At 40.2% G+C, this 26,146-nt stretch overlaps 1 protein-coding gene across 3 annotated transcripts; it reads right to left on the bottom strand.

Moving 5' to 3' along the window:
- Nucleotides 1-3,346: 3,346 nt before the first annotated feature.
- On the bottom strand, nt 3,347-26,089 carry FBXO8 (F-box protein 8). Of its 3 annotated transcripts, none has more exons than XM_089777914.1 (7): nt 25,945-26,083; nt 22,792-22,906; nt 16,855-17,191; nt 14,158-14,284; nt 6,099-6,238; nt 4,791-4,987; nt 3,347-3,982 (listed from the first exon to the last, which is right to left on the bottom strand). In XM_089777914.1, the coding sequence occupies exons 2-7, from the start codon at nt 22,877-22,879 to the stop codon at nt 3,795-3,797; spliced, it is 1,077 nt and encodes a 358-aa protein (XP_089634040.1). In that variant the 5' UTR covers nt 22,880-22,906; nt 25,945-26,083; the 3' UTR covers nt 3,347-3,794. The 3 variants fall into 3 exon arrangements, with proteins under 3 accessions (XP_089634040.1, XP_025042403.3, XP_089634041.1); XM_025186618.3 differs by having other exon boundaries at nt 3,348-3,982; nt 6,099-6,217; XM_089777915.1 differs by lacking the exon at nt 22,792-22,906 and having other exon boundaries at nt 3,348-3,982; nt 25,945-26,089.
- Between the last annotated feature and the right edge of the window lie 57 nt (nt 26,090-26,146).

Raw genomic sequence — 26,146 nt, 5'->3', positions numbered from 1 at the left:
CCGCATCAGTGAGACGTTGGCTCATCTCAGCATGGATAAATATTTGTGAATGTTGTGTTTTGGGGGGAGGCATGCAATACAGAGCTATGCTAGAAGGCTTTACACATGGGCTGAGTCTAGATTGGCATGATTTTCCGGAAATGCTTTTAACGGAAAAGTTTTCTGTTTGAGCACTTTTGCAGAAAAGCGTCTGTGCCAATCTAGACGTGCTTTTCTGCCAAAAAGCCCCGATCACTATTTTCGCGATCGGGGCTTTTTTGCGGAAAACAAATCTGAGCTGTCTACACTGGCCCTTTTGCGTAAAAGCTTTGCGCAAAAGGGACTTTTGCCTGAACGGGAGCAGAATAGTATATCCACAAGAAGCGCTGATTTCTTATAGTAGGAAGTCAGTGCTTTTGCGGAAATTCAAGCAGCCAGTGTAGACAGCTGGCAAGTTTTTCCGGAAAAGCGGCTGTCTAGACACAGCCCTGCAGTCTAGAGTGCCTGACCACAATCATGGATGCTGCTGTGTGGCCTAGAAGCTGGAAATGGGGACAGATCTATGTGACAGGTTACAGATCCTTGATAACCAAGAATATATGAGATGGTAGGAAGGATCTGGCTTGTATGACACCCAACAGTGCATCAGTGAATTCCAGCTGTTGTACTGGCATTAGAGTTGACTTTGCTAGGTACATGAGGCAGCCTAACTTCATTAACATGTTTATTGTTATGCGGATGACTTGGCAAACATTGATTTTGGATGGGGCCTTGAGGAAGCAGTTGTCCTTGTCTGGAAAAATGATCATATCCTGTTTTTTTAAGTAGGCTGTGGCTACTTAAAGGACTTTGGAGAACATGCAAGGTGCCATGGATAATCCAAAGGGTAGTGCTTTTTATTGGCAGTGGGATGATACAACAAACTGAATGTATCATCTGTCAACAGAATGTATGGGAATATGAAAATATGGATCTTGGTAGTTGAGGGCCAAGAATGTCCCCCGGCTGCAGTGCTGGGATACAAGTGGAGAGGGTAACCATCTTAAATGTTGCAGCTTGACTAATTTGTCTAAATTGTGAAGGCCTAAGATAGACCAACTGCTGAATTTCTTTTGAATCAGAAAATAGTGGGAGTAGAAACCCTGTCCTAGTGAAGGACCTGTTCTTTGGCTCCCAATTGCAGAAGATGACTTATTTCTTCTCATAGAATGGACTCATGAGAAGGGTACTTAAGACAGATGAGGAGGGGTGGAGGTGGGATGAGATAGATAGGAATGAGTTAGCATGAAGCTTTGGGAAAAACATAGGAAGGTTTGATTCAAGTGGACGGAAGAATGTATCTTAAGTAAAAATTCTGGATGGATGTGGAAGGTCACTTTGTCTTTGAAGAAGGTTGTGTATGGAGGATCCTCCATGAGCATAGTAATCTCTCCCACTCATCTGGCTGATGAGATGGTGACGAGGAATGCCTTTTTCATTGACAGGTGTAGGAGGGAGGAGTGTTTAAGTTCAATTCAAAGGGGCTGTGTCTACATTGGCACCCTTTTCCGTAAAAGGGATGCTAATGAGACACTTCGGAATTGCAGATGCTGCGGGGGATTTAAATATCCCCCGCGGCATTTGCATGAACATCGCTGCAGCTTTTTTCCAGCTTGGGATTTTGCTGGAGAAAAGCACCAGTCTAGACGGGATCTTGCAGAAAATAAACCCTTTTCCGGAAGATCCCTTATTCCTACTTTCAAGCTTTGCCTGCGAAGGTTATCTGTACTTTCAAAATTCACTGTTATCCTTCCTATTTTTTTTCCAAGTACCTTGCACCTGGGACATACTACCTAGGAACTTCATTTTACATCTCTGACCAGGTCACTTTAAAGAGCATGTGTGTTTGTTCCCTGCTGGTTTGTAAAGATTACGCTGTATAATCAGACAGATGAAACTATATGTATCGAAATAAACATAGAGAGAGAAAATTAAGGAACAACTAAACATCATGGATCATAAAGAGAAACAGTGAGCTAAGTAACTTGGCTAAGTAACTTAGCTAAGAGTTTCCCATTCACTGTAACCCAGTGGTCTCCAATCTTTTTAAGCACAAGATCACTTTTTCAATTTAAGTCAATCCAGGATCTACCTTAAACCCAAATACACTTGCCCCACCTCCTTTCCCCTTCTGAGTCCCTGCTCTTGCCCTGCCTCACTCCTTCTCAGAGGCCTTGTCCTGCTCACTCTGTGGAGATGTGGTACAGGGGTAGGGAGAGGGGAAAACCCTGACATCACCATCCCCTTTTTTTCTTCCCCATCCCGCACAGCAAGCAGGAAGATCCTGGAGTGCACCTCCAAGGCAGAGAGCAACAGAACCATGGCAATGTGGGGAGGGGCAACTTCCAAGCCAAACCAGTTAGGATCCCCTGTCAATCTGCCTACAAGGCTAATAGTCTAGGAAAAGGTGCTTTTAAAAATTGTTAGAAAATTTATCCTCTTTCCCCCTCAAGAAGCCACAGTTTAACAACTTCAAAATTGTGTTAATTGATTATGTTTATCCCTAATTCTGGAATATCTAGATTGGGAAACTGGTTGAGGTAAGGTTAAGGTTAGCACATAATAGGTTAACATGTTGCTAGTCTTGACATGTCCTACCTTATCACACAATGAGCTAACATAATTGTAACTGCATTTATGCTATATGTTAAGGGGTGGCGCCAAACTTGAATTTAAAAGGCACAATTTTTCTAAACTATTACTCTTAAGCTACGACTACACTAAGAATTTTCTCGGCAAAAAATATGCTAATGAGGGATTCATTTGCATGAGTCATGATCTCATTAGCATACTTTTTGCTGATCCGTTTTTGCACTAGGGGGTTTTGCGCAAAAACAAGTAGTGTGGACATTTTCTTTTTGGGCAAAAATCACTTTTTCCACAAGATCGGTATACCTCCTTTTTTGGGGCATAAAGATCTTGTGGGGAAAAAGGGGTTTTGTGCAAAAAGAAAACGTCCACACTGCTTATTTTTGCACAAAATGGATTGGCAGAAAATATGCAAATGAGATCATAAGTCATGCAAATGAGTCCCTCAGCATATTTTTTGCCATGAAAACTTGTAGTGTAGACGAGCCTCTGCCTCAGAGACTGGTCCTCAGAGTTTGTCTAACTAGAGTTTGACTTGACTCATTTTAACCTGAGTTAATAACTGATTGCCAATTAATTCAAGTTAGCTAATGCAATATTAAAAATTTAGACACTTCACAAATGTTTGGATCCTGGTACAAACATTGATGAAGTAACAGGACAAGCATTATCTGAGAAAACCAGCATTACAAAAATAAAGACAAAGTTTTAAATGTAAAAGGAAGAAATACAAGACTATTTTTAAGAGAGAAAAAGGAAAAACTTTAGTTAAAATATTTTACAATAAAATAATGATTATAAATCTCTTTAGTTAAATATGTACACATTACATGGTATTTTAAAAAAGAATGGAACTGGTTAAAGTTTTCAAGCAAATCTAGTGCACAAATTCACCATCTTGTCAGCTTTAGACTGTAATGTCAGTTTAACATTCGTAAATGGCTGTGTCAGACTAATGGCACGGCTTTGTGCAAAACATAAACAAAATTAAGAAAAAACTCTGCAAAATCCTTCGGTTCCCATGGTAAATTGCTAAAAAAGGTAGTACATACAACACACATTGTGATTGTATACAGAGGTTAGAATGACCAGCACTAATATAACCCCCATATCTACAAAATAATTAATTCCGTGGGTAGCTTTAGTTTTTGTAAACTATAAATTCTAAGTCCTAGCAAATTGTGCTTTTAGGCAGCCACATGGCCAATAAGGTAGATGTTGTCATAAAGGTGCCCTACATAATCTTCACTAATGTTCTGAGCAGCACGTCGTGTGTTTCGGATGAATTCTCTCTTTGACATTTTGTTCTTCACATGAGGGCTGGTAAGATCAATGGAAAGCAGAATCAAAGAGTAACATAGTAAATAAACTGCATCTAAAGAAAAGAGAACATTATGAAGTTATTGTTTATAGAATTGTAAGTATAGATTGTGCCTTACAGGCAACTAAAATGACCAGTCCTTGCTTTAAGGATCTTGCAGTCTTAAGGGCATGCTTGAAAAAATATGCACAAGCAACTTTACTCACATGGAACAGCCCATGAAAACCAATTATTATTAAAAGTCATAAAGATAGTGCAGCACTAAATAAAACTGATCAATTTATTAATATTTACATGGCATCTAAACTATGCAAAATTCTTTACATTCATGAAGGTAGACAGATCCTTGCCCTGAAGAGTTTGCAGGAACAGGGTCTTGAAGTGCAATTACTATGTATGTTCTTAACACTAAGTAAGTAAGTAATCTCATTGGGTAAAATCCTAGCCCCACTGAAGTCAATGGCAAAACACCCACTGACTTCAGGGAGGCCAGGAATTCACTCCTATTTGCATTAGTGAGATTATTCATATGGTGTAAAGTCTTTTCAGGGTCAGAACCTATAGAGACCACAGAGATAAAGGGCAGACCAGGGTGAAGGAAAAAGATGCAACATTTTTGTACATGGAAGTTGTTTACCTGTCAGTGATTTTCCTCTTGTAGATACCCAAATCAAAAGTTTTTAAAATTACTTTTACTTGTCTGTATCATGGTAGCTCCTGCTCAAACCTGATCCTCTGCCAAGACTAATCCTTGTAAATGTAATTAGTCCCTCATTTAAACCCACTATGAAAAGTAAAACTTTACAAAGTAAATGTAGATAAATACAGACTCGTTGATTGTAAAGAAGTCCTCTCTTCTTACCAGGACTAAGGCCAAGTTCTCTCATCAAATCAGGATTACAAGCACAAAATCTGTGCGAGAACTTTGTTATAAGAGTCTCAAGATACTCCCCTCGCTCCTCAGGGGCATGAATGTGTCTGAAAAACTCTCTCAGTGCATTTGGCAAGAACTGATTTCTGAAATTGTGCAGTGTCACAAGGTCATCCAAAACATCTCTCCTGGTTGGAAAAGAAAAACATATTTAGAGAAATGTTTTCAACTATTTAAATATGAAACAAGGCTTCATAAATTAAAATGAACATTTCGTAAGAGTTTAAATTATAGGTATTTTCTGTCATGAGCAAATGAAGAAAAAAAATTCAAAAATGACAACACAAAAACAGGAAACAGATTTCTCATACTGCTACTACAGCTTTGTATACTTAAGCATAATACTTTATTATACTTCAGCCTAAAGTAATATTCTAAATTTGTGAGCGTGCGCGCGCGCGCACACACACACACACATACATAGAGGAAGTTAAGTCTGCAATAATGCCTGACAAAGTTAAGGAAAAGGAATAAATACACAATATGTCTTTTAGGGCTTATGTACATGAACAAACAGCTAAAGTAGCATTCTGTTAAAACCATGCTCAAAAGGGGATATTCAGGTCCTCTGCAACACTCAGATTTTATGGAAGTGCATGCTTCATCTATCCCCGGAATATCAAAAGAGCTTGATATGCAAGAGAAATCTGGAAGCAATCCAGCAGAGCAGCAAGAGATCCAAAAATGTTCTGATCCAGTGGCAGAAACAATCCAAGTATGGATTATGGAGAATCAGTATCTGGAATTCCAGCCTACACATCTACAATTTCCACACTCCAGTCCAAACAAAATGTCTTGCTTAAAGCATAACTCACTCTTATGGGAAATAAAGGTGAATCTCTTTCTTAAGAAACAGGAAAAATATACATAGCAAGTATTTAGAACAACATTCCAATGCTAGACAGCCCAATGATCACCCATATAAGGTGACATTCCAGTTAGAAATATAACTTAAGCTTTGAAGTGAAAATGTGGAAACAAGTTCACTATTTGACCTTTACTAGATAAACACACTATGCTTATATATATGGTGGTACACACACAAATGCTAGAACTAAGTAAATGTTCTGCTTTAGGAATAATATATATTAGCTGAATCTCTGAGTTTAAACTTACTTAGAAAATTTTGCAATAAAGAACATTTTTCATTAGATTAGTACATATAAGAAGAGTGATTACAGAAAAGTGCTATAGACTGAAAATGAATACAGAATTTTTTCCTCGTTAGATTCAAATTACCTTTCATCAAGATAGATTCTCAATTTCTTCCAATTTAGTGTTCTTGTACAGAAGATAAACTTAGCTATTTCCTTTGGTGAATCATCCAATATACCCTTGGACATAAAGTAGTTAACTCCCTGAGACAAAACAAAGGACATCTGTATATAAATAAGATTGGCCGTAACAATTCTTTTACGGGCAAATATAGTAATGATACTGGAACTAATAATAATACTAATGCATAATACCTTCTTCATCCTTTAAATTGCATTTCAACATGCACAGTGCAGTCTACAATTAATACACATTTAATGCATATAGGTTATATAAAATTAATGCAACATTATGGTTCAGCTTTTACATGTACTAACAGTAGGAAATTCAACATTACAGATCCCACAACAAGCACATTTGGCTGTTATTCTCTCTGTCTCTCTCTCTCTGTCTCTCTCTCTCTCTCTCTCTCTCTCTCTCTCTCTCTCTCTCTCACACACACACACACACACACACACACACACACACACAATGATTATATTATGTTTGTTGTAGGGATCATAATTTATAATTTCTATGTCGACTTATAATAACAATGGTATGCATCTTGGCCGTAATGTGCTTTTTGACTTTAATTTCTTTTTATTTAAAGCATTGATTTCAATGTTCTTCCAGGCATATAGGATCACATTCAAATAAATGCACTATATACATTTAAATGTATAATAAATTAAAGAAATGCAAGTTTTTATTTCAAAGTGCAGATCCAGATACATACACAAATACATACAAAAATTCAACATCAGTCTGCCTCTGCCTGATTTAAAAAAGGAGACTGGTTTAGAAAGTGACAGAATGAACATATATCATGTGATCTATTCACTTATATATTACTTCTACATTACAGCTATTTTCCGACCCTTTGTCAAGCACACATTTCTCACTGTATGTCCATGCCAAATTTGAAAATACGAATACAACATTTAAGAATTTTTGGATGCTTTTTCTAAAAAAAAAAAAAAAAAAAAAAAAATAAATCAGATATCTCAAAGAATGAAAACTACTTTTGTCATGGTCTTATAACTAAAAAACATCTTACTGGATTTTAACAAAAATGTTTGGGATTGGGAGACAGAGAAAGAGGGAAAAAAACAACTAGAGGTTGGACCTCCCTGGTCCGGCACCCTTGGGACCAGACCCGTCTCCCAGATGACGGATTTTATCAGACCGGGGTGATCATTTCTTCCCCCCCCCCCCCGGCACCAGCCCCCTGCAGACCTGGCCTGACTGTTGCCCTCCCAGCTGTCTCCCCTGTCTCCCTGGCACTGCTGTCCCCTCAGCCCCCACTGCTCTACCAGACAGTCCTGCTGCCTCTGCATGCTGGGGTCCTGCTGCAAAGCCTGGCTCCTGCTGTTGCTCCAGGCAGCCCTGCAGCCTCTGTTCTGGGCTTCCACTGCTGAATGTGGGGCTCCTGCAGCCGTGGCACTAGCCCTCCACTGAGACTTTCTGGTCCTGGAACATCCATGGTCTAGTGACCAGAGTGTCCCAGTTAAGAGAGTTTCAACCTGCATAAAAAATTTAATCTCAGAGCGTAACTTTTTTTTGGGAAGGGTCTTAAGCTCAAATTGTGTCTTCAGCAATAAATATGGCATCACTACAGTGATAACATAATGCTGAAATTTGTGCAAATGCACAATCTAGTGTCTTAATTTGCTTTAGCTATCAGTGCAATTCCCACAATCACCAAATAAGATAAACCTTACCCCCTCCACCCATTATAAATCTTCCTATGCCACGACTTCATAATATTTTGCAAATTTCCCTTTTTGATTTGTTATATCTATGAAGACAGCATAGGAGTGGGGGAACAGGCAACCTTCCCAATCAGGCCGACTGAAGTTCTGCATAAATAAGGAGTGTGGGACTGAGCTTTTAACCTGGAAAGTTATTTTATAAAAAAGTGAGACAGCTTAGTAAGACAGAAAAGCTGAAATGTCAAACAAACAGGAAACTAGAAAATTCATCTTAAGAGGATAACCAGGGACTTTACCTAAAACACAGGTGAAAGACTAGCATGCACACCAAACATAATATACCTAGCCATTATTTTTTACTGGTCCATAAATTTTGTTTAGTATTTGCAAAAATATTCCCTGCAATAACACAGTGCTTTGGTTAAAATCAAAACAATATTTTAAATATATGCAAAAATGAATATATGCAAACAATTTTCTATTAGGAATAAGGAATCGTGGTAATTTTAGAGTCTGATTCAGGGAAGCATCCAGATTCAGGGCAGCACTTTAACATGTACTTAAATTAATGCATGCTTTAAGTATGTGCTTAATACCTATTGACCTAATTGGGACTTAACTGGGCTGTTCTATATAGGAATGGCCTTAAACACATGCTTAAGTACTACTCTGAATCAAGGCTTAACTAGGAAACTGAAATTGATTATCCAAATGATTGAAAAATTGTTCACTGGTGTCTCAACTATTTTTTACAATTGCTTAACTATGAAAAAAGCAAAACAGCAACACAATCTCTCCTTACATGTTCTGTTTAATTCTGCCTCCTTAATCTTGCATTCTGATTCAGCAAAACACTTATGTGCTTAGATATAAACATATATTTAAAGTGCTCAGGTGAACTGGGGTCTTGAGTAATAGCCTATATTTAAACACAGCACTTACTGCAGAGTGTTACTAACAGATGAAGACATTGGACATCCTCCCCCAAGCTGAACAGAATGGATTTACCATCTACCTTCACAATGAAAAAGGTCATCTGCTCTAGAGAGACAATCTGGACTTTTTCTCCCAGAGTTGGAAGATGCACTCCCTAGTTTTTGTTTGCTCATGCTGTAGGTAAGTGAAGGTTATTTGTAAGGACACTGGACAATTTGCACGCTAAATTTATAAACTGTTGTATGTTGATGGAATCCCCTTTACCTCCCTGCCTCCCAAAGTCACTTGTTTGATAAACATGTTCCGCGATGAATGTATGCTATTTGAAGGGCATAATTCTACAAGGAGGCTAAATAAAAGTCAAATTATCAGCCTTAAAGACCTATTGCACTGATCCATCTTAAGCAGGCATTTGAGGATTCCTGCAGCATAGGGAATACTTGGTTGGAATAAAGCCAGTTAATCTATTAAGCTTTATGTCACCTGTTTCCCATCAATGTTTGGATAGAAGTGGTTTAAGGATGGTCAGGGCATATTGGGAGGGACAATCCTGATCCAGTGAAATGGTCCTAAAACCACCTTTCAAGTGGCCATGATTTACAGCAGTTCCATGGCCGCTCTAACTTGTTTCTGCAGCCAGCTTTGTCCTTTGGCTATCAGGAGTGCAGACTGAGAAAAGGTGATTTCTAAGGTGAACTGTCTGTGCCTTCCTTCCTCATTGTACTACAGGTTGAGCTTCCCAAATCTGGGACTCTCTAGTCCGGCAACATCCCTGGTCCAGCAAGGTCACGGATGTTGCTGGACTAAAGTTTCCCAGAGATGGTAGCAGGAGCCAGCTGAGAGAACATGAGGCTGGGGAGCCCCAGCTGGGCCAGCAGCAGCTGGACCAGGTGGCGGCCAGGGGAGCTCCTGCCCCGACCAACGAACCTCTGGCCAGGGGGCGGGGCCTACGGCAGGGCAGAGAACCCAAGGGAGAGGTGCCCAGGAGTGGAGCAGCCAACAGGGGAGCACTGACCTCCCCTGGCCTGGCAAATACTGTGGTTTGGGACAGCAGAACCTTGGGATGCAATTCTAAATTTGAAAAAGGCTATTTAAAGTATATGCAACTAACAGTCATTATCATGGGCCTTGCTTGACTAGGGAAGTAACTATCATAACAGGGTCTAGCTTATGGTCACTAGTTGTTCATGTCACACCTTTCTCATTTTACCATTTAATTCCAAAGCATTACACCAGTTCTTATTTAAATTCCCTCTGATTTTACCCCTTTTCCTTATCATGCCTCCATATTTCCTGGATAGATGCCTGAAATTGTGTAATATCAATTTATTTTTTCTTCATCTGCATTCACTTCACTCCACATTACTGTCGTACCCCTGCAGTTATTTTCAATATGCATGTTAAACCTTTTTAACTGCTTTTCATTGTTTGCCTTAGGGGTCCAGCTTCCATCACATACGTACAAAGATGCAAATTCCACGGTGAGCAATTCTTGAACATGGCCTTCTCTCAAATTTAGTTTCAGATGGACTTACCATGCCAAAGCTAGACTTCAAGATAGCATCAGCATAGGATTTATTGTAGCACATGGAAATGTATTAAAAGTAATAGATAAACAGCAGAAAAAGTGGACAATTTACATGTGTGAGGAAGTTGAGGTGCTGCTCTTTGATGCAAATCTAGGTGATTATCAGAATGGATTGCCAGGGATGCATCTTATGAAAGGAAAGGTCAGATTGAAGGAATTTATTAGAGATACCATTCAGAGTTCTAGAGAATTAACTGTGGCAATTACACTGTGTTCAGTCTCTAATCAGAGAAGTTATGTAGGCTTGTGTACGAAAGTCTTTTACTGCACAATAGAGTCAGGGAACTGTATAGCCTGGAAATATCCCAGCCAGGAGGGAAAGAGATGCATGTTTCCAGGAGAGTGATGACTAAGGAGCCCAGAGCCCAGCATGGGTGCCCTTGTGCAATTATAAAGGGGTAATAAAGGTGCAGATGCCCTGAAATGTGAAAATGAGGTCAATTGAAAATAAAAATATACATACATGACAGTCCCCATTCCACTTTCAATTCTCATAACTTTAACACAGCTGAACATTTCCCTTTAACCTAGGTTACTCCTTAAATATGTTTTTGTCATGAGCTGATTACCTTGCACAAGAATTTGGACAAAAACCACACGGGAAAGAGCATTTTCTGCACACAATTGTGATTATTAAACAAAATAAAAACAGACTAGTTAGTTTTGCTCAAAACTTCTGGAAAAAACCTCACTTCTCACCTGGAAAGCACAGAAAATTCTCCCTCACCAACCAAATCATGAATTAGTCTGACAAAATTAGGAATAATTCAAAGGAAGAGAGGAGGATGAGAAAGTAACCTGTCAAACTCAATTACAGATGCATTATACTCACTATAGTTTAGAACATTATTACGCTGTATAGGTGAAAATCTTGCCTCTGACATCAATAACAGTTTTACCATTGACTTCAGTGATCAAAATGTCACTGTTATTCACAAACAAATCATTAATAAATTCATGAATTCAGTTAAGACTATTAACATTAAGGGTAAAACAGAAATTGGGCATCTTTTCTGGGGAAAATATTCTCTCCCATCTCCCTTTCTAGTTTATTATGAGGCTCAGTTATCCACTTAATCTTGGGAGTATACTTTATTTATCTATCCTCCAAACTTTGAGTAATACTTTATTAATACTCGAAACTTTGAGTAATAAGTCTGCATGATATGGAATAAGTATTGTGTGGAAAAGTTTCAAGCACACAATATATTATTTAGAATAATATGTGGCAGAAATTAAGTTGGCTCCTTATAAAAATAATTCTCAAACTCTTAAAATTTCCTGATTCATTTTGTAGTTAAAAAAAAAATATAGATTTTAGTTAGGAGGGCATTGCCAATGGAATAAAAATAAAAAACAAACAAGTCTTGCACATGCATAAGGAGGTTGTCACATGATGTGTAAACATGGTTAGGCACATTCTTTAGTAGAATGCGGTCACCTGCCATGAATTATGCAAGCTCATGCACACTGTCAATATAGCATATACAGCAGATTTCACAACGCCATGCACACAACAATGGCGAACCAGATAATCCTACCACAAAATGTGCAGATGTTCTCCCCCACCCTGTGAGCCACCGCTAGCTCTGGAGTTGCTGCTGTGGAGCTTGGTTACCCATTTTCATGACATGGGCGGTGTCCTTTGGAGAATCTTGCTCCTGTGGCTGTAAGTATTCTTATTTTTATAATATTTTAATTAGGTCTGTTACCAAATGTAAAGCAAAGTTGGGCAGGAAATTTTAAGACATAAGATTTATCATAATGGAATGGTATTTCATATCATATTCCAGTCAGTGTCCTTATAGTAATAATTCTGCCAATATCACAGTTGTAAAGAAAATAAACAAGTGAATGTTTTTTTCTACTTTCAGGTCCAAAACACTTTCTGCCAGGCTATGATGCTCCACAGGGAGAAAAGACCAAAAGGGCTGAAGAGTTACTATGAAATTCCAAGTTCCCAGGGAACCTGAACTTGACTGTTCATATTCTGATTGACAATCACAAATCATGAAGCAGCAAATGTACTGTAATAAATTTAACATATAAATTAGACCATTAGAATATTTACAAATTGTTAATTTTCACGTACAATAAAAAGTATGTATCTGTATATAGTACATTTCTTATGAAGGATCCCAGAGTGCTTTACACTATAGAACAATTAACATCATTGCTAAATTGGAGTGTACCTGCGCACGGCAGGACAGGAGCGAATAATAATATATCCAATTGAAACTGCAGGGAGAACTGTATGTCGGCAGAGCTGTTACCAAATTTAGGACTTGGCCTGGATACTAGGATTAGCACTTGTACTCTTCTAAGCAAATGTTATATATCTCTATGTAAACTCTCATTTATAAGTCTCATTCTAGTAATATCTCTACTAACATTATTCTGGAAATAAATATATGAATTGTTCTTAACTTGAGCTGTAAGATACTGAAAACTTCAATGGGACTCAAGGTTTTCTACCCTCTTCTTTTTGTACTATATCAAAAGAACTGGGTGTTATATTTTATTTTGTGATCTATAAAAAAAGAGCATAGAATCCTAGGGCTGGAAGAGACCTCAGGAGGTCATTGAGTCCAGTGCCCTGCCCAAAGCAGGACCAACACTAACTAAATCAACCCTGTGTGGCTTTCAGCAGTCAAAGGACAAAAATGTGTGCTAGGGCAAATGACTCAAAGAATTTAAACCAAATTACTTTGTGGCATTGCATATATGACTGCTTTAAAATTGCTGGAGTGAATTATAAATACACATTATCTGTATCATACTGAATGAACCAATCATTTTTTTCTAAACATAAAATGGGAAGTAACACTAACTTTTTACTACTCTGGATTTATCCAAATATCATGTCTGTATTTTGTGAGAAGACTCCGTTTTTTCAGTGCAATTTATCATCTTTTTGAAGGAAATATGATGCTTGGGGAATCTAATTTTATATACAAGGGAATATTTTCAAAATGCTGGTAAGGTTTTTACCACATATTTGCTAGGCTGAACCTGGTTCTCTCAGATTTTTTCCTTACACAAGCAAAGATGTGACTACATTAGAAGTTAGTTTGGTTTTTGATTAGTTATATGAATTAATAGGTAAACAATTTTGTTTAGTTCTAAGACAGATCATTTTATTTAAAATAAATGTACATATTTAATATAACAGAATGGAAATGGAAGGATTCAAAAAAAATAAAAATCACTGCTATTTACAAAAATTCAGTCTATAAGAGCTTTGTTTCATCAGTGGGATTTTATCACATATGTTATAGGTAGGGCAAGATAAATACTATTTCAACATTTGCACCTTGAAACTGGAAATTTGTGCATTATCTTTGAAGACTTTTTATAAACAGTGTCTGCTACCATCCTAGACTTAATTGGTGTTCCACTCTATGGCAGGTTTCATTTGCTTTTAGGGCCTGATCTTACTCCACTAAAGTTAATGGGAGTTTTGGCACTGATGTCAATGAAAGCAGAACCAAGAGCATATTACACAGTAAGATTTTTTTAAAATATGGATACTACTCCCAAGTCAGGATGTGATTATGAATTTCTGACATCTGTTAGACTGTTGTGCAAAGTACTTATGAGTCAAGCAAGTAAATAACATGCCTGGGTACTGTAAGCATAAAAGAACAGTATAGGGCCATAACTTCGTAGTCAGTATTCACATAGTACAGTATCCACTAAAAATCAACTTCTAATGTTGATACAAATTCAGTGTTCCCATGAACAATTTTGTTAACGTTATTAAAATTACTGCAACTGTTGCTGATGTTAACAACACTCCACTTACCTCATCAGGGTTGGCATTAAAGGTGAGACTGCCCTCATCCAGCTGCATATACAATTTTCTAAAAGAAAATCCTAGAGGCGGATTCTTATTGTATATAGAGCAGTGTCCCCACGTGGATTTACATAGCCTATCAAAACAGGAATAAATATAGTATAAAATACTTGGCCTACTGAACAATTGGGAGAAAAAAATATTGAATAGCTGCTCATTAATTGACACCCAGTCGTACTATGCACTAAACGAGGCCAGGTCCTTTGAAAAGTTACACGTAACTAATGAGAATATTATGATCCATACGCACAAGGGAGCTGAATGAAGATTGCATAGATGTTAATTCTGTCACTTCCTAACTTTTGAGTGCTTGACTTTGCAATCTAAACAACATTTTAAATAATTTTTGTACGTAACTGTATAATACAGGACACCCTTGCCATTTGCAGTGGATGCGTCCCGGATCCGCTACGAATGGCAAAATTTGTGAATATTGAAAACTGTGTCTCCCGATCCCTGCGGTGAGCTCCTCACAGCTCCCGAACCCATTGTGGAGGCTGGGAGCCACTGGGAACACCCCATAGCTGCCAGGAGTTGCAGAGCTGCGGTGAGTGCCCAGCAGTTCCCAACCCCCACAACACCCCTCCCTGGCCAGGACACAAGAGCTGCAAATATGCAGAACCATGAATAGTGATTCCACAAATTGCAAATGTTTCTTGTATACCTCAAAGGGAAAAAACAAAAGAGGATTCAACTATAAATACATACTTCAGAGCTGATTTCTCTCTCCCTTTCCTTTAGTTTTTATGCTATAAAAGGAATACACATTTAGTTTAAGGGAATATCTGTTCCTAGTCCCGTGGTTCTCAAAATGTGGTCCACAGACCACTTGTGGTCTGTGGCCACCTTGTAGGTGGGCCATGGCTCGAGGCTCAGCCTTGTACCTGCACCAGGGAGCCAGTGATGGCACTCCAGCCCCACGCATCTCCTGCACCCCATGAGGTTGGAGTGCCAGTGCTGGCTTCCCAGTGGATCCAGTTTGTAGAGTGAGCACTGGGAGGAATGACAGCACAGAGAAGCATTGCCTGGTGGCTTTCCCCACTACTTCCATTGGCTGGAATCATGGCCAATGGGAGGAGCAGGCGGTGGTGCCTTGGACATGGTGCCTGGGAACAGCGGGGGGGGGGGGGGGTTCAAAGATAGGTAAGCACCCCCGCATCCTCCTAACGTCCACATCCTGCACCCCCGTCCCTTTCACACATTCCCACTGTTGAGACCGTACATCTCTCCCGCACCTATTTTTTCATCATGGGTATTTGGCTGGTGGTCCACAGAAAGGTTTGTGTTGAGCAGGGTGGGCCGTGGGCCAAAAAGTTTGAGAACCACTGGCCTAGTCTAAGATTTCAATAGAACCAGGACAAGACAACAGCAATTTCCAGTCACTTATGGACTTCATATTAGGTCATGCAAAGGAGCTTGCAAGTTTTGGTATTTATACTTTTACATAGCATCATTGGGTGCTAGAAGTGCATCACTGCACCTTTTCACTGTAAAGTGTGAAATTGACACACATTTATTTCTTGTGTCCAGGCGTGCTGGTAGTTGTTGGTCCCTCACTTCTTCCTGACCAGAAGAGGAGAAGATGACAATCTGTTTTTAACAGCTAAAAAGTTTTAAAAACACATTTTCATTCTCTCTTTCTGTCTCTCTCCCTTTCAGATGTTCATTTAAATTTGAAATTCAGTCTGATGAAAGGATGACTCTCTTCTGAAATGTGTAGGTCAGTTCTCACAGAGTTTAAACTTAAGTTCTCTATTTTTGATGGAGACAATGGCTTCCTGACTATTCTCCTTACTGATTTCAGAAATCTACAATGCACATCACTTTTACTACCACTGCAGTATGACACTTCTGATTTATTACATTCCTTTTTCTTTGTTGACACTTTTCTATTTAGATTCTATATTCTAGACTTACACCCATTATAACATTTTGCACAACAAAATGTAATATTTCAGTTGCCAGGTACACAGTGGGCAATGAAAAACACCTGGGGAGACACAGGTGTACTAGAGGGCTTGTCTTCATTTCAGTAACGAGTGTAGAAAACTCAAGCTAACTTCTTTCCAACTTGAGTGGCAACATTGCATTTGAGCACCAGACTAGCTGAGTCACCACTACATCATCAACTCCAGCTTCTGCATCACTTGAACGTCAATCTACATCTGTTCATTAAATTAAAGCATCATTGAATATGAATTACAGTATTCTGCATGCATGAAAGCTGAGTTAGGGGTAACACTTGAATTACACTTCAATGAAGACAAGCCCTTAGTCTTCTTTCTAGAAGAGATACCACATGCAACAGAATGTTTATAATTTGCACATCGATTTGTACTAAGTATTTGCTTACCCTTGTATATACAGTAATCTCTTCTAACACTTGATTGAACTTACAAAAATATTATTCTGCATTTGCACTGGGCTCATTTTCTCCCTGTCAAGTATGATTTGACCTGGGTAATATATTTGTTTGCAAAAAGACAAATAGAAAATCCTTAAAAATGTATAAAACAGTTCATTAGTATAAGTTAAACAGTAACTTTTCACATTTGAAACATTGTTTAAAAGGCTAAACAATGTGACAACCAATAATCAATCTAGTAATCCTCTTTATCCCATGCAGGTGACCTCACATTAACTTACCCTTGCCAGAGAAGCTCATCATTAGCAAGATCCTGCCAGACACAAGAAGCCAGGCAGAGGTCTGTTGCATTCAGGTATGACAAAATGGTAAAACTAAGCTCAGGGGGCAGCATTTCCAGGTTAATGAATCCTTCTTGTTCTTTAGATTTTCTTGTTTTCAACAGATGGTAGATGTCAATTCCTCCTTGGGCTTGTTTACGGTGGTTTGTGTTTGAAATGCTGTTAGTAGCTAATCTTCTGCCATGCTCCCTGGTGAGATAGCCTTGCCCACTGTATCCTTGGTGTTGCAGCTGCTGGTTCCTAGCCACTCTCCACAGCCCCTGACCCATCTGCGAGCCTGCAGATCATAAAATCCAAATTAAAGGTTATTTAGGAAAAAAATTGAGAGTGGGCCTTTTTATGGCTGTTAAGGAAATTAGTTTATACATTTACAGTTGCATTGGCAATTTATGAAAAGTGTTAGGAAAGATCTGATCGGTACCGAAAAGCTGAAAAAAGCAAAAGTTAGAACTGACTGACAACATTGTTCTTATTATCTGATAATTATTATGCTATAAGTTTATCCTCTGTCCCCATGAAAACAAACAGCTACAGAGAACAAAAAAGCTGATGAAAACTTAGAAAATAAAATTTGCCAAATGTTATTTCTACTCTAGACAGAATTACAAAATACAGGCCCAGATTCTGTAAATACTACTTGACGACTATGCCTGCTAACGTAAGTAGCTCCATTCAAGTAAACAGGACTTGCAATATGGAGTGCAATGTTTGGGACTAGTGTCTTCAGAATTATTTGTAAAATTTACTCAAATGGCCTGTTTGGAAACTGTAATGCAGACAGTAAGCGATCAATATTCTTTCTGGCAAATTTTAAATATAAGATTTAGAAAGGATGGCTGTAGGACTGCATTTTTTTTAATGTTAAATGTGCTTCATTGCACCACAAGATGTTGGTCAAAAGGCATCCAAGACCTTTTTAACACAACCAAGGTTGTTCTAGGCTATGCCCTCTTTTTAACAACTCAGCAGCTGTGTATGCAACTTTATTTCTTACTTATTGCAAGTTAGTTGTGCTATAGACTGCAGTGAATGCAGCATATTCTGAAGTCTAATTCAGCAGCCTTCTAAACTTGACCCATCTGAATGACATACTTCAGTAATAACTTATGTTTAATCAAAGGGACAAGGAAATTAATTAGCTTGTAAAGCAGGCCACACTTGAACTCCCCTCTCAAGCACGGAACATTCTCTGAATTCTAGGGTGTTTTACACCTACCCAGATAAACAACCTTATTTTTATACCCCTGCAATAATGGCAGTGCTTTCCAGAGCGCTGCAGTTTCCTGTGTTGGCTCGTTAAAAAAAATACTTAAGACGCGTCTGAACTGTGTATTTGGACACTGGTGTGGTAGGAGTTAGTTTGCATACTATTATTATTCATATTCAAGCAGTACCAGGAAATCAGAATCAGGTTTATTATATTAAGAGAAACAGATGATGAAACAGATCCAAAAACAGCTTAAAATTGTAAACAGTAGAAAACTAACAATAAGAGGAGGTTCAGGGAAAACAAGGTCAGTGGTCATAAAACTAAAACATTAAATTGTTTTAGAAGTTTGCAAGAAAGGTGGGGTATTTCTGCCTGTTTTGTACCTTAACTTTTGAATGGTTTATATTTCTACTGGAACCTCTGTTTATGTAAAAATGAGAGATTTAAACACCTCTTCCTTACATATGCACATCTTAGTGGGAGGAATTTATTTTAGAAGGCTTAAAAACATTGAAGGGAAAGAGAAAAATAAGGAAGGAGAAATGAACTTGAAGAAAAAGCATAAACATGGAGAAGAGAGAGTAGGGAAAGAGGAGGGCAAAAGTTCTGGTGAGGCAGACCAAGTAACCGTAATGTCCACTGAAAAATCCATTAGCTACAGCTAAAGGAATATAAGGTCAAAGTAACAAAATTCAAGACATCTAGTTGCTGTATCAGGTGTATATGATGGTCCCTTTCTTCTCTGTGTCTTGCTCTTACTAAGGCTGAGTTTGTGAGGATATATGAGCTTTAAAGTTGTGAGTTTGTGGGGGTAGAGGTGGGTTGTATGGTGGCGGACCCTTCCCAGAACCTGGTATCTTGTAACATCTAGACATAATTTTGAAGGAGACATCAAATTGCCTCACAACTGTCAACAGCCAGCAAGATTAGCTAGCAGACTTACAATTTCAACATTTTCAGAGGGGTAGCCAAGTTAGTCTGTTACTGGAAAAACTTAAAAAAACAACAAATCATCTAGCAGCACCTTAAAAACTAACAAAACATGTAAATGGTATCATGAGCTTTTGTGGGTACAACCCACTTCTTCAATTCCAAAACTGCATCTGGGTGGGAGGATCTTGACAAAATGTCAAGAGACCCACTAGCAGAATGTCATGACAACACCAACCTGTCATGACAACACCAACGCTGTCACAACACAAACATCACATCACTCAGATTCTGTGAGAAGACATTTGTCAGTATAGGTTGGACCTTCCTTGTCTGGTACCCTCAGGATCTGACCCATCCCAAATGAGGGAATTTGCTGGATTAGGGGAGGTCCTCCATTATCAGCCTCCAAGGATGCTTCCCGTCCTGTGGACTGGCTCTGCTCCAGCCCCACTGCCACTGAGCTCCAGCCTGAAAGGCTTTGACTTGGGCTCCTGCCCTCTGGGGCTCCCCAGGGACGGAGTTCCCCAGTCACCGTGGCCCCACTTCTCCCCTGCCCAACTGGGAATCCCTAGGAATGGAGCTTGTGAGCTGACCCACTCTGCCAGGGCTTCCTGGGGACAGAGTTTCCCAGGGACGGGTTCTCCCAGCCAGTTTGCACTCCTGGGCACTGGGGCTCTCTGATCCAGCAACATCCGTGGTCCTTCTGGATCACGGATGTTGCTGGACCAGGAAGTTCTGGATTTCAGAGGTTCAACCTGTACAAACAAAGCTTAAAATGAAAGGAGTGGCTGGTTGCACTAACTATTGCTAAGGGTTCTTGACACTTCAAACTACAAGACTGATTTTCAGTGGCTTATAATTTTGTCAGACTTTATCATTTGAGCTGCAACGCTGGTGTCCACCTCAAGATGAATTTTTTTGGAGAGAATTTCAGTCTCATGGTTCAACCATTTCTGATCGAGGTAGGAAAAACATCTTTCCCCCATATAAAAAATTCTGGAAACTTTCTCTTTACTCTAGCACCCATATACTTAGGGATCAGGGACTTGGAACTGGGCAGGAATGTGTATTTTGCAATCTGCATAAAAATCTGCTAAGTTAAAAGCATCTGAAAAGTCCCAGTTTGCAAGTTCACTAGAGACCTGCTAAAGAGCTTAATAGCTAAAACCTCAAAATTAACCATTCTCCTTTCACAACTGCTAGTGCTGACCAGATGCTGTTTGTACTATCCCCACACAATAGTACAGCATGCTCCAGTGCAGGGCAATGGAGGCTTAGGAGGATTTTCCTTATTCTGGGCATGAGATGAGCATCAGAATTACCAGCAAGAAGCCTGTCTCTCCACCTCTCTAAAAAAATACCCCTGCTGGCACGCCATCCAGCAGCATGGAGGGGGAAGCCATATGTCTCCAATGTGCATGGGACAGAAGCCAGTTGAGGGTGAGGAAAAGGAATAGATTTGGACAGGAAATCTGATGAGATTGGGACTGGAAGAGGAGGGAAAACAAATTGGGAGCAAGTGGGAAGAAGACTGCAATGAGCTGGGTAAGGAGATTGGGAGCTTAATAGGAAAGGCTAGGTTTGGGAGCTAGTGAGGAAAGTAGAGGCGGGGCTGGAAATGTTGACTGTGGGGGAAACATACACTGGACAAGGAGCTGGGGAAATGGGAAAAAACAGGGATTAGGGAACACCATAGAGAAGAAAAATCTGACATAGGACATGAATAGGAATGGCTGGGCAAAAACTAGGGAAAGGTGCTAGGGGACAGAGGAGAAAAGAGAGAGAGAATATATGTAGGGAGACTGAGATGGTAGGTGGAGCCTGGGGAGCAAGAGTGTGTGTGTGGGGGGAGGGGGGAGAGGAGGAGACTTTAAATTGGACAGGTCGGGTAAGAGGGCTGGGTACTGGTAGGAGCAGAAACTTAGATAAAGGTGGGCATGGTTTGCAAGGTGAGTGGAACTGGGAGAAGGAGCCAAGAGTCAGGAAGAGACCAGACAGGGGCAAAAGGTTGGACAGAATGGGGCAGAATGGGTCAAGCATAGGAGGAAACAGACCTACTAGAACACACACTCTTTTAGAGCATGGAATGGAACCCAAGGTTTCTGAGTTGACATTTTAATCCGGTCTGTAAATATCTGGGAAATCCATTGGCAAAATATAACTATCATGCCTCTCAGTTACTGGTCCACAGAGGGGGATCATAACCTATTATGGGTATGAATGACTCCATTAGTTTAAAGTGGCTGAGTTTGGTGCAGTGCATCTAAAAGTTCTAACCATGCTGATGACCATGTGGATGTCAATATGATACTACAGAATTAAAATTTCTGTATTTTCAAATTATTTTTTTAAAAACCTAGGAAATTATACAAAATATTTCCTACAATTATGAAGAACATTACTAAGGTTGCAAAGTCAAACACATATTAGGAAATGCCTGTGCAAACTTAATTTGTCTCCTTTAATTCAGTCACTGGGAACTGGAAATGGATATATGAAGGACTATATACTGCTATAAATACACTGAAAAACACAGGTCCTATCTATTTCAAATTGGGTGTCCAACATTAGTGGCTACTTTTGACTTTAAATCTCTCTGTGCCTCAGTTCCCTATTTGTAAAATTATTATAATAAACCACTCCCTCACATCATGCAGTGTTGTGAATGTAAATTAATTGTGTGTGAAACACATTCCACAGTGACTAGCACCACAGAATAACCCATGGCAAGGGGGGACAGGAGCGGGTAGGGAATCAATTCTGTCTTCAGAACAGATTTTGAATTCAATAAAGTTAAGGATCACACACTGAACAATGCACATAAAACATGTTGAACAGCTGCTCATTATATGAGTACTATCGCCATTACTGTATATGAAAATCAGAAAACAGTAACATACTTTCAAACATATTTAAATTGAAGTAGAATACAGCAAGGGTTCTCAAGCTGGGGTTTTGGCCCACCCTGAGGTTACGAGGTTACTGCACAATGTAGTGGAACTCCATCTGGTTTGTGGCCACAAAGGAGAGAGAAGGATTGACCTTAAAAGGCTGTTCCTGTTCGCATCATAGTAGTGCCTAGAGGTGCCAACTGAAATTAGAATTCCCACTGTGCTAGGCACTATACACGTATAGATCTTAGAAAACTGTTGAGTTTCCAGATCTGTGAGACTTCAGCCAGCCCCAGCTCTGTGTGTAACTCAAGCATTGGCAGCAAATAAACTTGAAAAACTGTAGCTGCAAATGTTAGAGGCTCTTCATATTCAGAATTTCTGATGTCTTTGTCAGTGAACAGATTACGAGTCCGGTGGCACCTTAAAGACAAACAGATTTAATTGAGCAAAAGCTTTTGAAGGCAAAGACCATGCCCAAATATATATGTTAGTCTCTAAGGGCATGTCTACACTAGCAAATTATTTCAAACTTATTTCAAAATAATAACTTCCAAAATAACTATTTCAAAATAAGCATTATTCTTCCTGGAGAGCAGGAGTTATTTCAAAATAACGGTCTTGGCAGTGTGGATGCTTCACTTGTTATAAGGGATATTGCGAAATAACTCCCTAGTGTACACCAGACCCATGGTGCCACAGGACTCTTGATTGTTTTTGCAGACACAGACTTACACAGCTACCCGTCTGATTACTACACTAACAGATAAACAGTAATGTTAAACTTAAGTCTTAAGCCCATCGTACTCTAATAGGCTCTTGTAGAATCTAATATATCCCTACCAGTGTATATATCCAGTGACCCTGTCCTCTGAGAATATCTTCTGAACTGTAGTTCTTTGAAGCAGGGATGATCTTTGTTTTTGCACATTGTACAGTGCTGAGGATATTGCTGGAACTAAACAAATGATATAATAATTAGACAACAAGAGATCAACAATACTGAGACGTGAAAAAGGAGAAAAAAAAGCGTATAGGACGGGGTAAGAGAGCTTCCCCAGGTTGGTCCAGCCCGCAAGAGAGCTTCCCCAGGTTGGTCCGGCCCGCAAGAGAGCTTCCCCAGGTTGGTCCGGCCCGCCAAGCAAGTTGATTCGGCTCACGGACACCCTGCCTCTCCCCTACTCCCAAGCCAATCATTGTCTGGGGATAGGGGAGCATGCAAAATCTCCTCCCCCACCAGGGGCATGTGGCACATAGAGTGAATCATCAGTTGAACAGGGGCAGGGGCAGGGAGTGAGAGACTTTGCACTCTACTATGCCCACAGGGGTGGGGGAGCGCGCAAAGTCTCTTCCCGTTGCCAGGGGTGCGGGTGCCTAGAAGGAACTGCCAGCTCTTCAGAACAACTGGCAGTTCTCTCTGGGGGGTGGGGGTGGAGGGGTGGCAGGGGCAGAGACTTCACCCGCTCCCCAACCCCCTGGCCAATCAGGGACTGTGGGTGGGGGAGCACAGAAGTGTCCTGGTGCCACCCCTTCCAGGGCAGCCCAGGGCCACTTCATGAATTTATGAAGTGGCCCCCCTTCTAAAATTATTGTCCACCCACTGTATAGGAGAAGAATCCTCCGGGATCTAAAGGTGTGAGGAGAATCCCACAATGAAGATTGTTAATTCAAGTATCAGAGGGGTAGCCGTGTTAGTCTGAATCTGCAAAAGCGGTGAGGAGTCCTGTGGCACCTTACAGACTAACTGCAGTGTAGGAGCATAAGCTTTCGTGGGCAAAGACCCACTTCGTCAGATGCATGCATACATGCATGCATCTGACGAAGTGGGTCTTTGCCTATGAAAGCTTACGCTCCTACACTGCAGTTAGTCTATAAGGTGCCACAGGACTCCTCGCCGCTAACTCAAGCGGTCACTTTTTCTAGTATTACAAGACATTGAAAGATGATTATTTTTTCAAGTCAGAGTATTCCAGAGAGGTTTATAAGTGAGAAATAAAGAACAGCATCATCATCAGAAATAGGCTATGGAATGATCATGCCTGCTGAGTTATCAAGTGGACTTTACGCAGGCAAACACTCAAGGGATTGTTTTTTTTTTTTTATTATAGCTTCTGATCTGCTGCAAGACAGATTGTCTATATGTAGTATTGGTGTTAATAACAATTGCAGGTGATTAAGGCCTTCCTGTTAAAGGCCTTCAAGTGAAACACAGAACAATCAAGTACATGGGGCTTTTATACACAAAAGCCAATCTTATGGTAAACACATAAATCAGACCACAATCACTTCTAATCAATTTCACTTTATGGAGTAAGTTTTCCTGATATTCAGAGATACAAACACAAGTAGTACAATAGCAGTTCTTATGCTTAGTTTTTTTATGTTGATTACCAAATGAGCAGATTTGATGGATGTGACAGATTGAGATACATTACATCTTATGGCTTTATCATAATCAGTGCATAGCTAGTTTAAAATGTATCTGTAACAGTTTAATAGATTATCTAGCATTTGTTAGAGCAGGTGTCTTATTTTTCTCCATCAAGTAATTATTTTCAGTTTTGCAGTAATCAAGATGAACACTTTAGAAACTCACTATTACAATATGATTAGGAAAATCATTTCTTGGCCTAAAAACATCTGAGTAACTAAAAAGTAACTGGAAAAACTTAAACAATGAATAGTCTAGCAGCACCTTAAAGACTAATAAAACATGAGCTTTTGTGGGCACACCACACTTCTTTAGATTAATTTGGGTAACTCGGCTACCCCCTGAAGCTTTTGAACATAACAAATAAATGTATTTTTATTGTAGTCCATTTAATTTTCTATTGGAAAGTTTCAGATTTCAATGTTGATGCCAAAAAAATTCATTTAGGCATCAATTTCCAAGACCTCAACATTGTACTCCCTACTCATTCAGGCTCTTTGATTGGTCTACTCTTGTGAGTAGGGATAACCACTAACATTTATTTATATATTCGCTACCCCATTTACCTGTTTCTGCACAGAGCTTAACACAACCAGGCCCCAATCCTGCACAGGACTTCTGTGTGCTATGTTATGGTAAATAACACTGTATTACAGTGCTGCTGTGTGTTGCAGACTACTAAAAGTCAACGCATAGTCTCACTGACAGCAATACTATATTGTGTGAAACTGCAGGTACATATACATCAATGTTACTGGCCTGCTCTCACATCTGTGACTGTTTTGGTTTAAGGCAAATGCCAGTTCCCTTGGAGAAATGTAAAATTCCACCCCTTGGTGAGCACAAAGCCCCATTACACTGTGCACCTTCTCTTACAATCAGAGGTATTCAAGCCATGAAGCATCATTACAATTATTACTGAACATGGATGTTAGATGCTCGAGGTGCATTAAGTAGGAAGTTTTTTAAACTACTATTAGAGTTACTTAAAAGATGCTTCAGTTTGCTCATGGCCGTGATAAGCGGAGCTGTCACTGTCTCCTCGGGGAATCCAAAACGTCAACAGCAGCCTCTTTTCCCTCCCGAGCCCCACTTCTAGGTCACACGTTACTCCCACACGGTCCTCCAAGTAACTCGGAATCATGATCAGCCTGCTGTAGAGTCACCTTCCCCGCCCTCTTACTCGAATAAGCTCCCCCCGCTCGTGGACAACAAACACTAAACCCATCACCGCCCGCAGCGCCCCAAGGAGAAAAGGAAGTAAGTGGGGGGGTGCTTGGGGGGCACTGAAAGGGCATCGGTGCTGCGCTGGGAGGGAGCGGGCAGGCGCAGGCACTAAACGCGCGGCGCGAATGAGGCAGGAGCCGGCCGGCCAGAGGCTCAGCAGCCCCAGAGCCGGCTCCGAGCCCCTGACTCTCTCACAGACCCGCTCGGGCAGGGAAAGTCCCGCCCCTGCGCCAGATTGGCCCTGTCAGACAACTCTGCCCTAGCGCCGATCTCTGATTGGCTGCGGCGCCCATCATTCCACACCGACCCCACGGACCCAGCTCGAGGGTCTCTCGTACCTCTTCCAAGCTCCGATTCCAACCGCCGCCGCGACGAGCCGAGTCGGTGCGTGAACCTCGCCGGCTGGGAACGAACTCAGGAAACCCCGCGTACTGGGGGGGGGGGGAGGGAGGGGGGAGAGAAGAAGATAAAAACCCTCCTGCGGCGCCGCCGCCGCCGCCCCCTTCTCGTTCCTTAGTTTTGACGTCGCTGTTGTTGGTG

The sequence above is a fragment of the Pelodiscus sinensis genome, chromosome 4 (genome assembly GCF_052426305.1).
Source record: "Pelodiscus sinensis isolate ZL-2025 chromosome 4, ASM5242630v1, whole genome shotgun sequence".
Taxonomy (NCBI): domain Eukaryota; kingdom Metazoa; phylum Chordata; order Testudines; family Trionychidae; genus Pelodiscus; species Pelodiscus sinensis.
The sequence above is the reverse complement of the archived record's forward strand: the minus strand, read 5'-3'. Positions and strand labels throughout refer to the sequence as shown.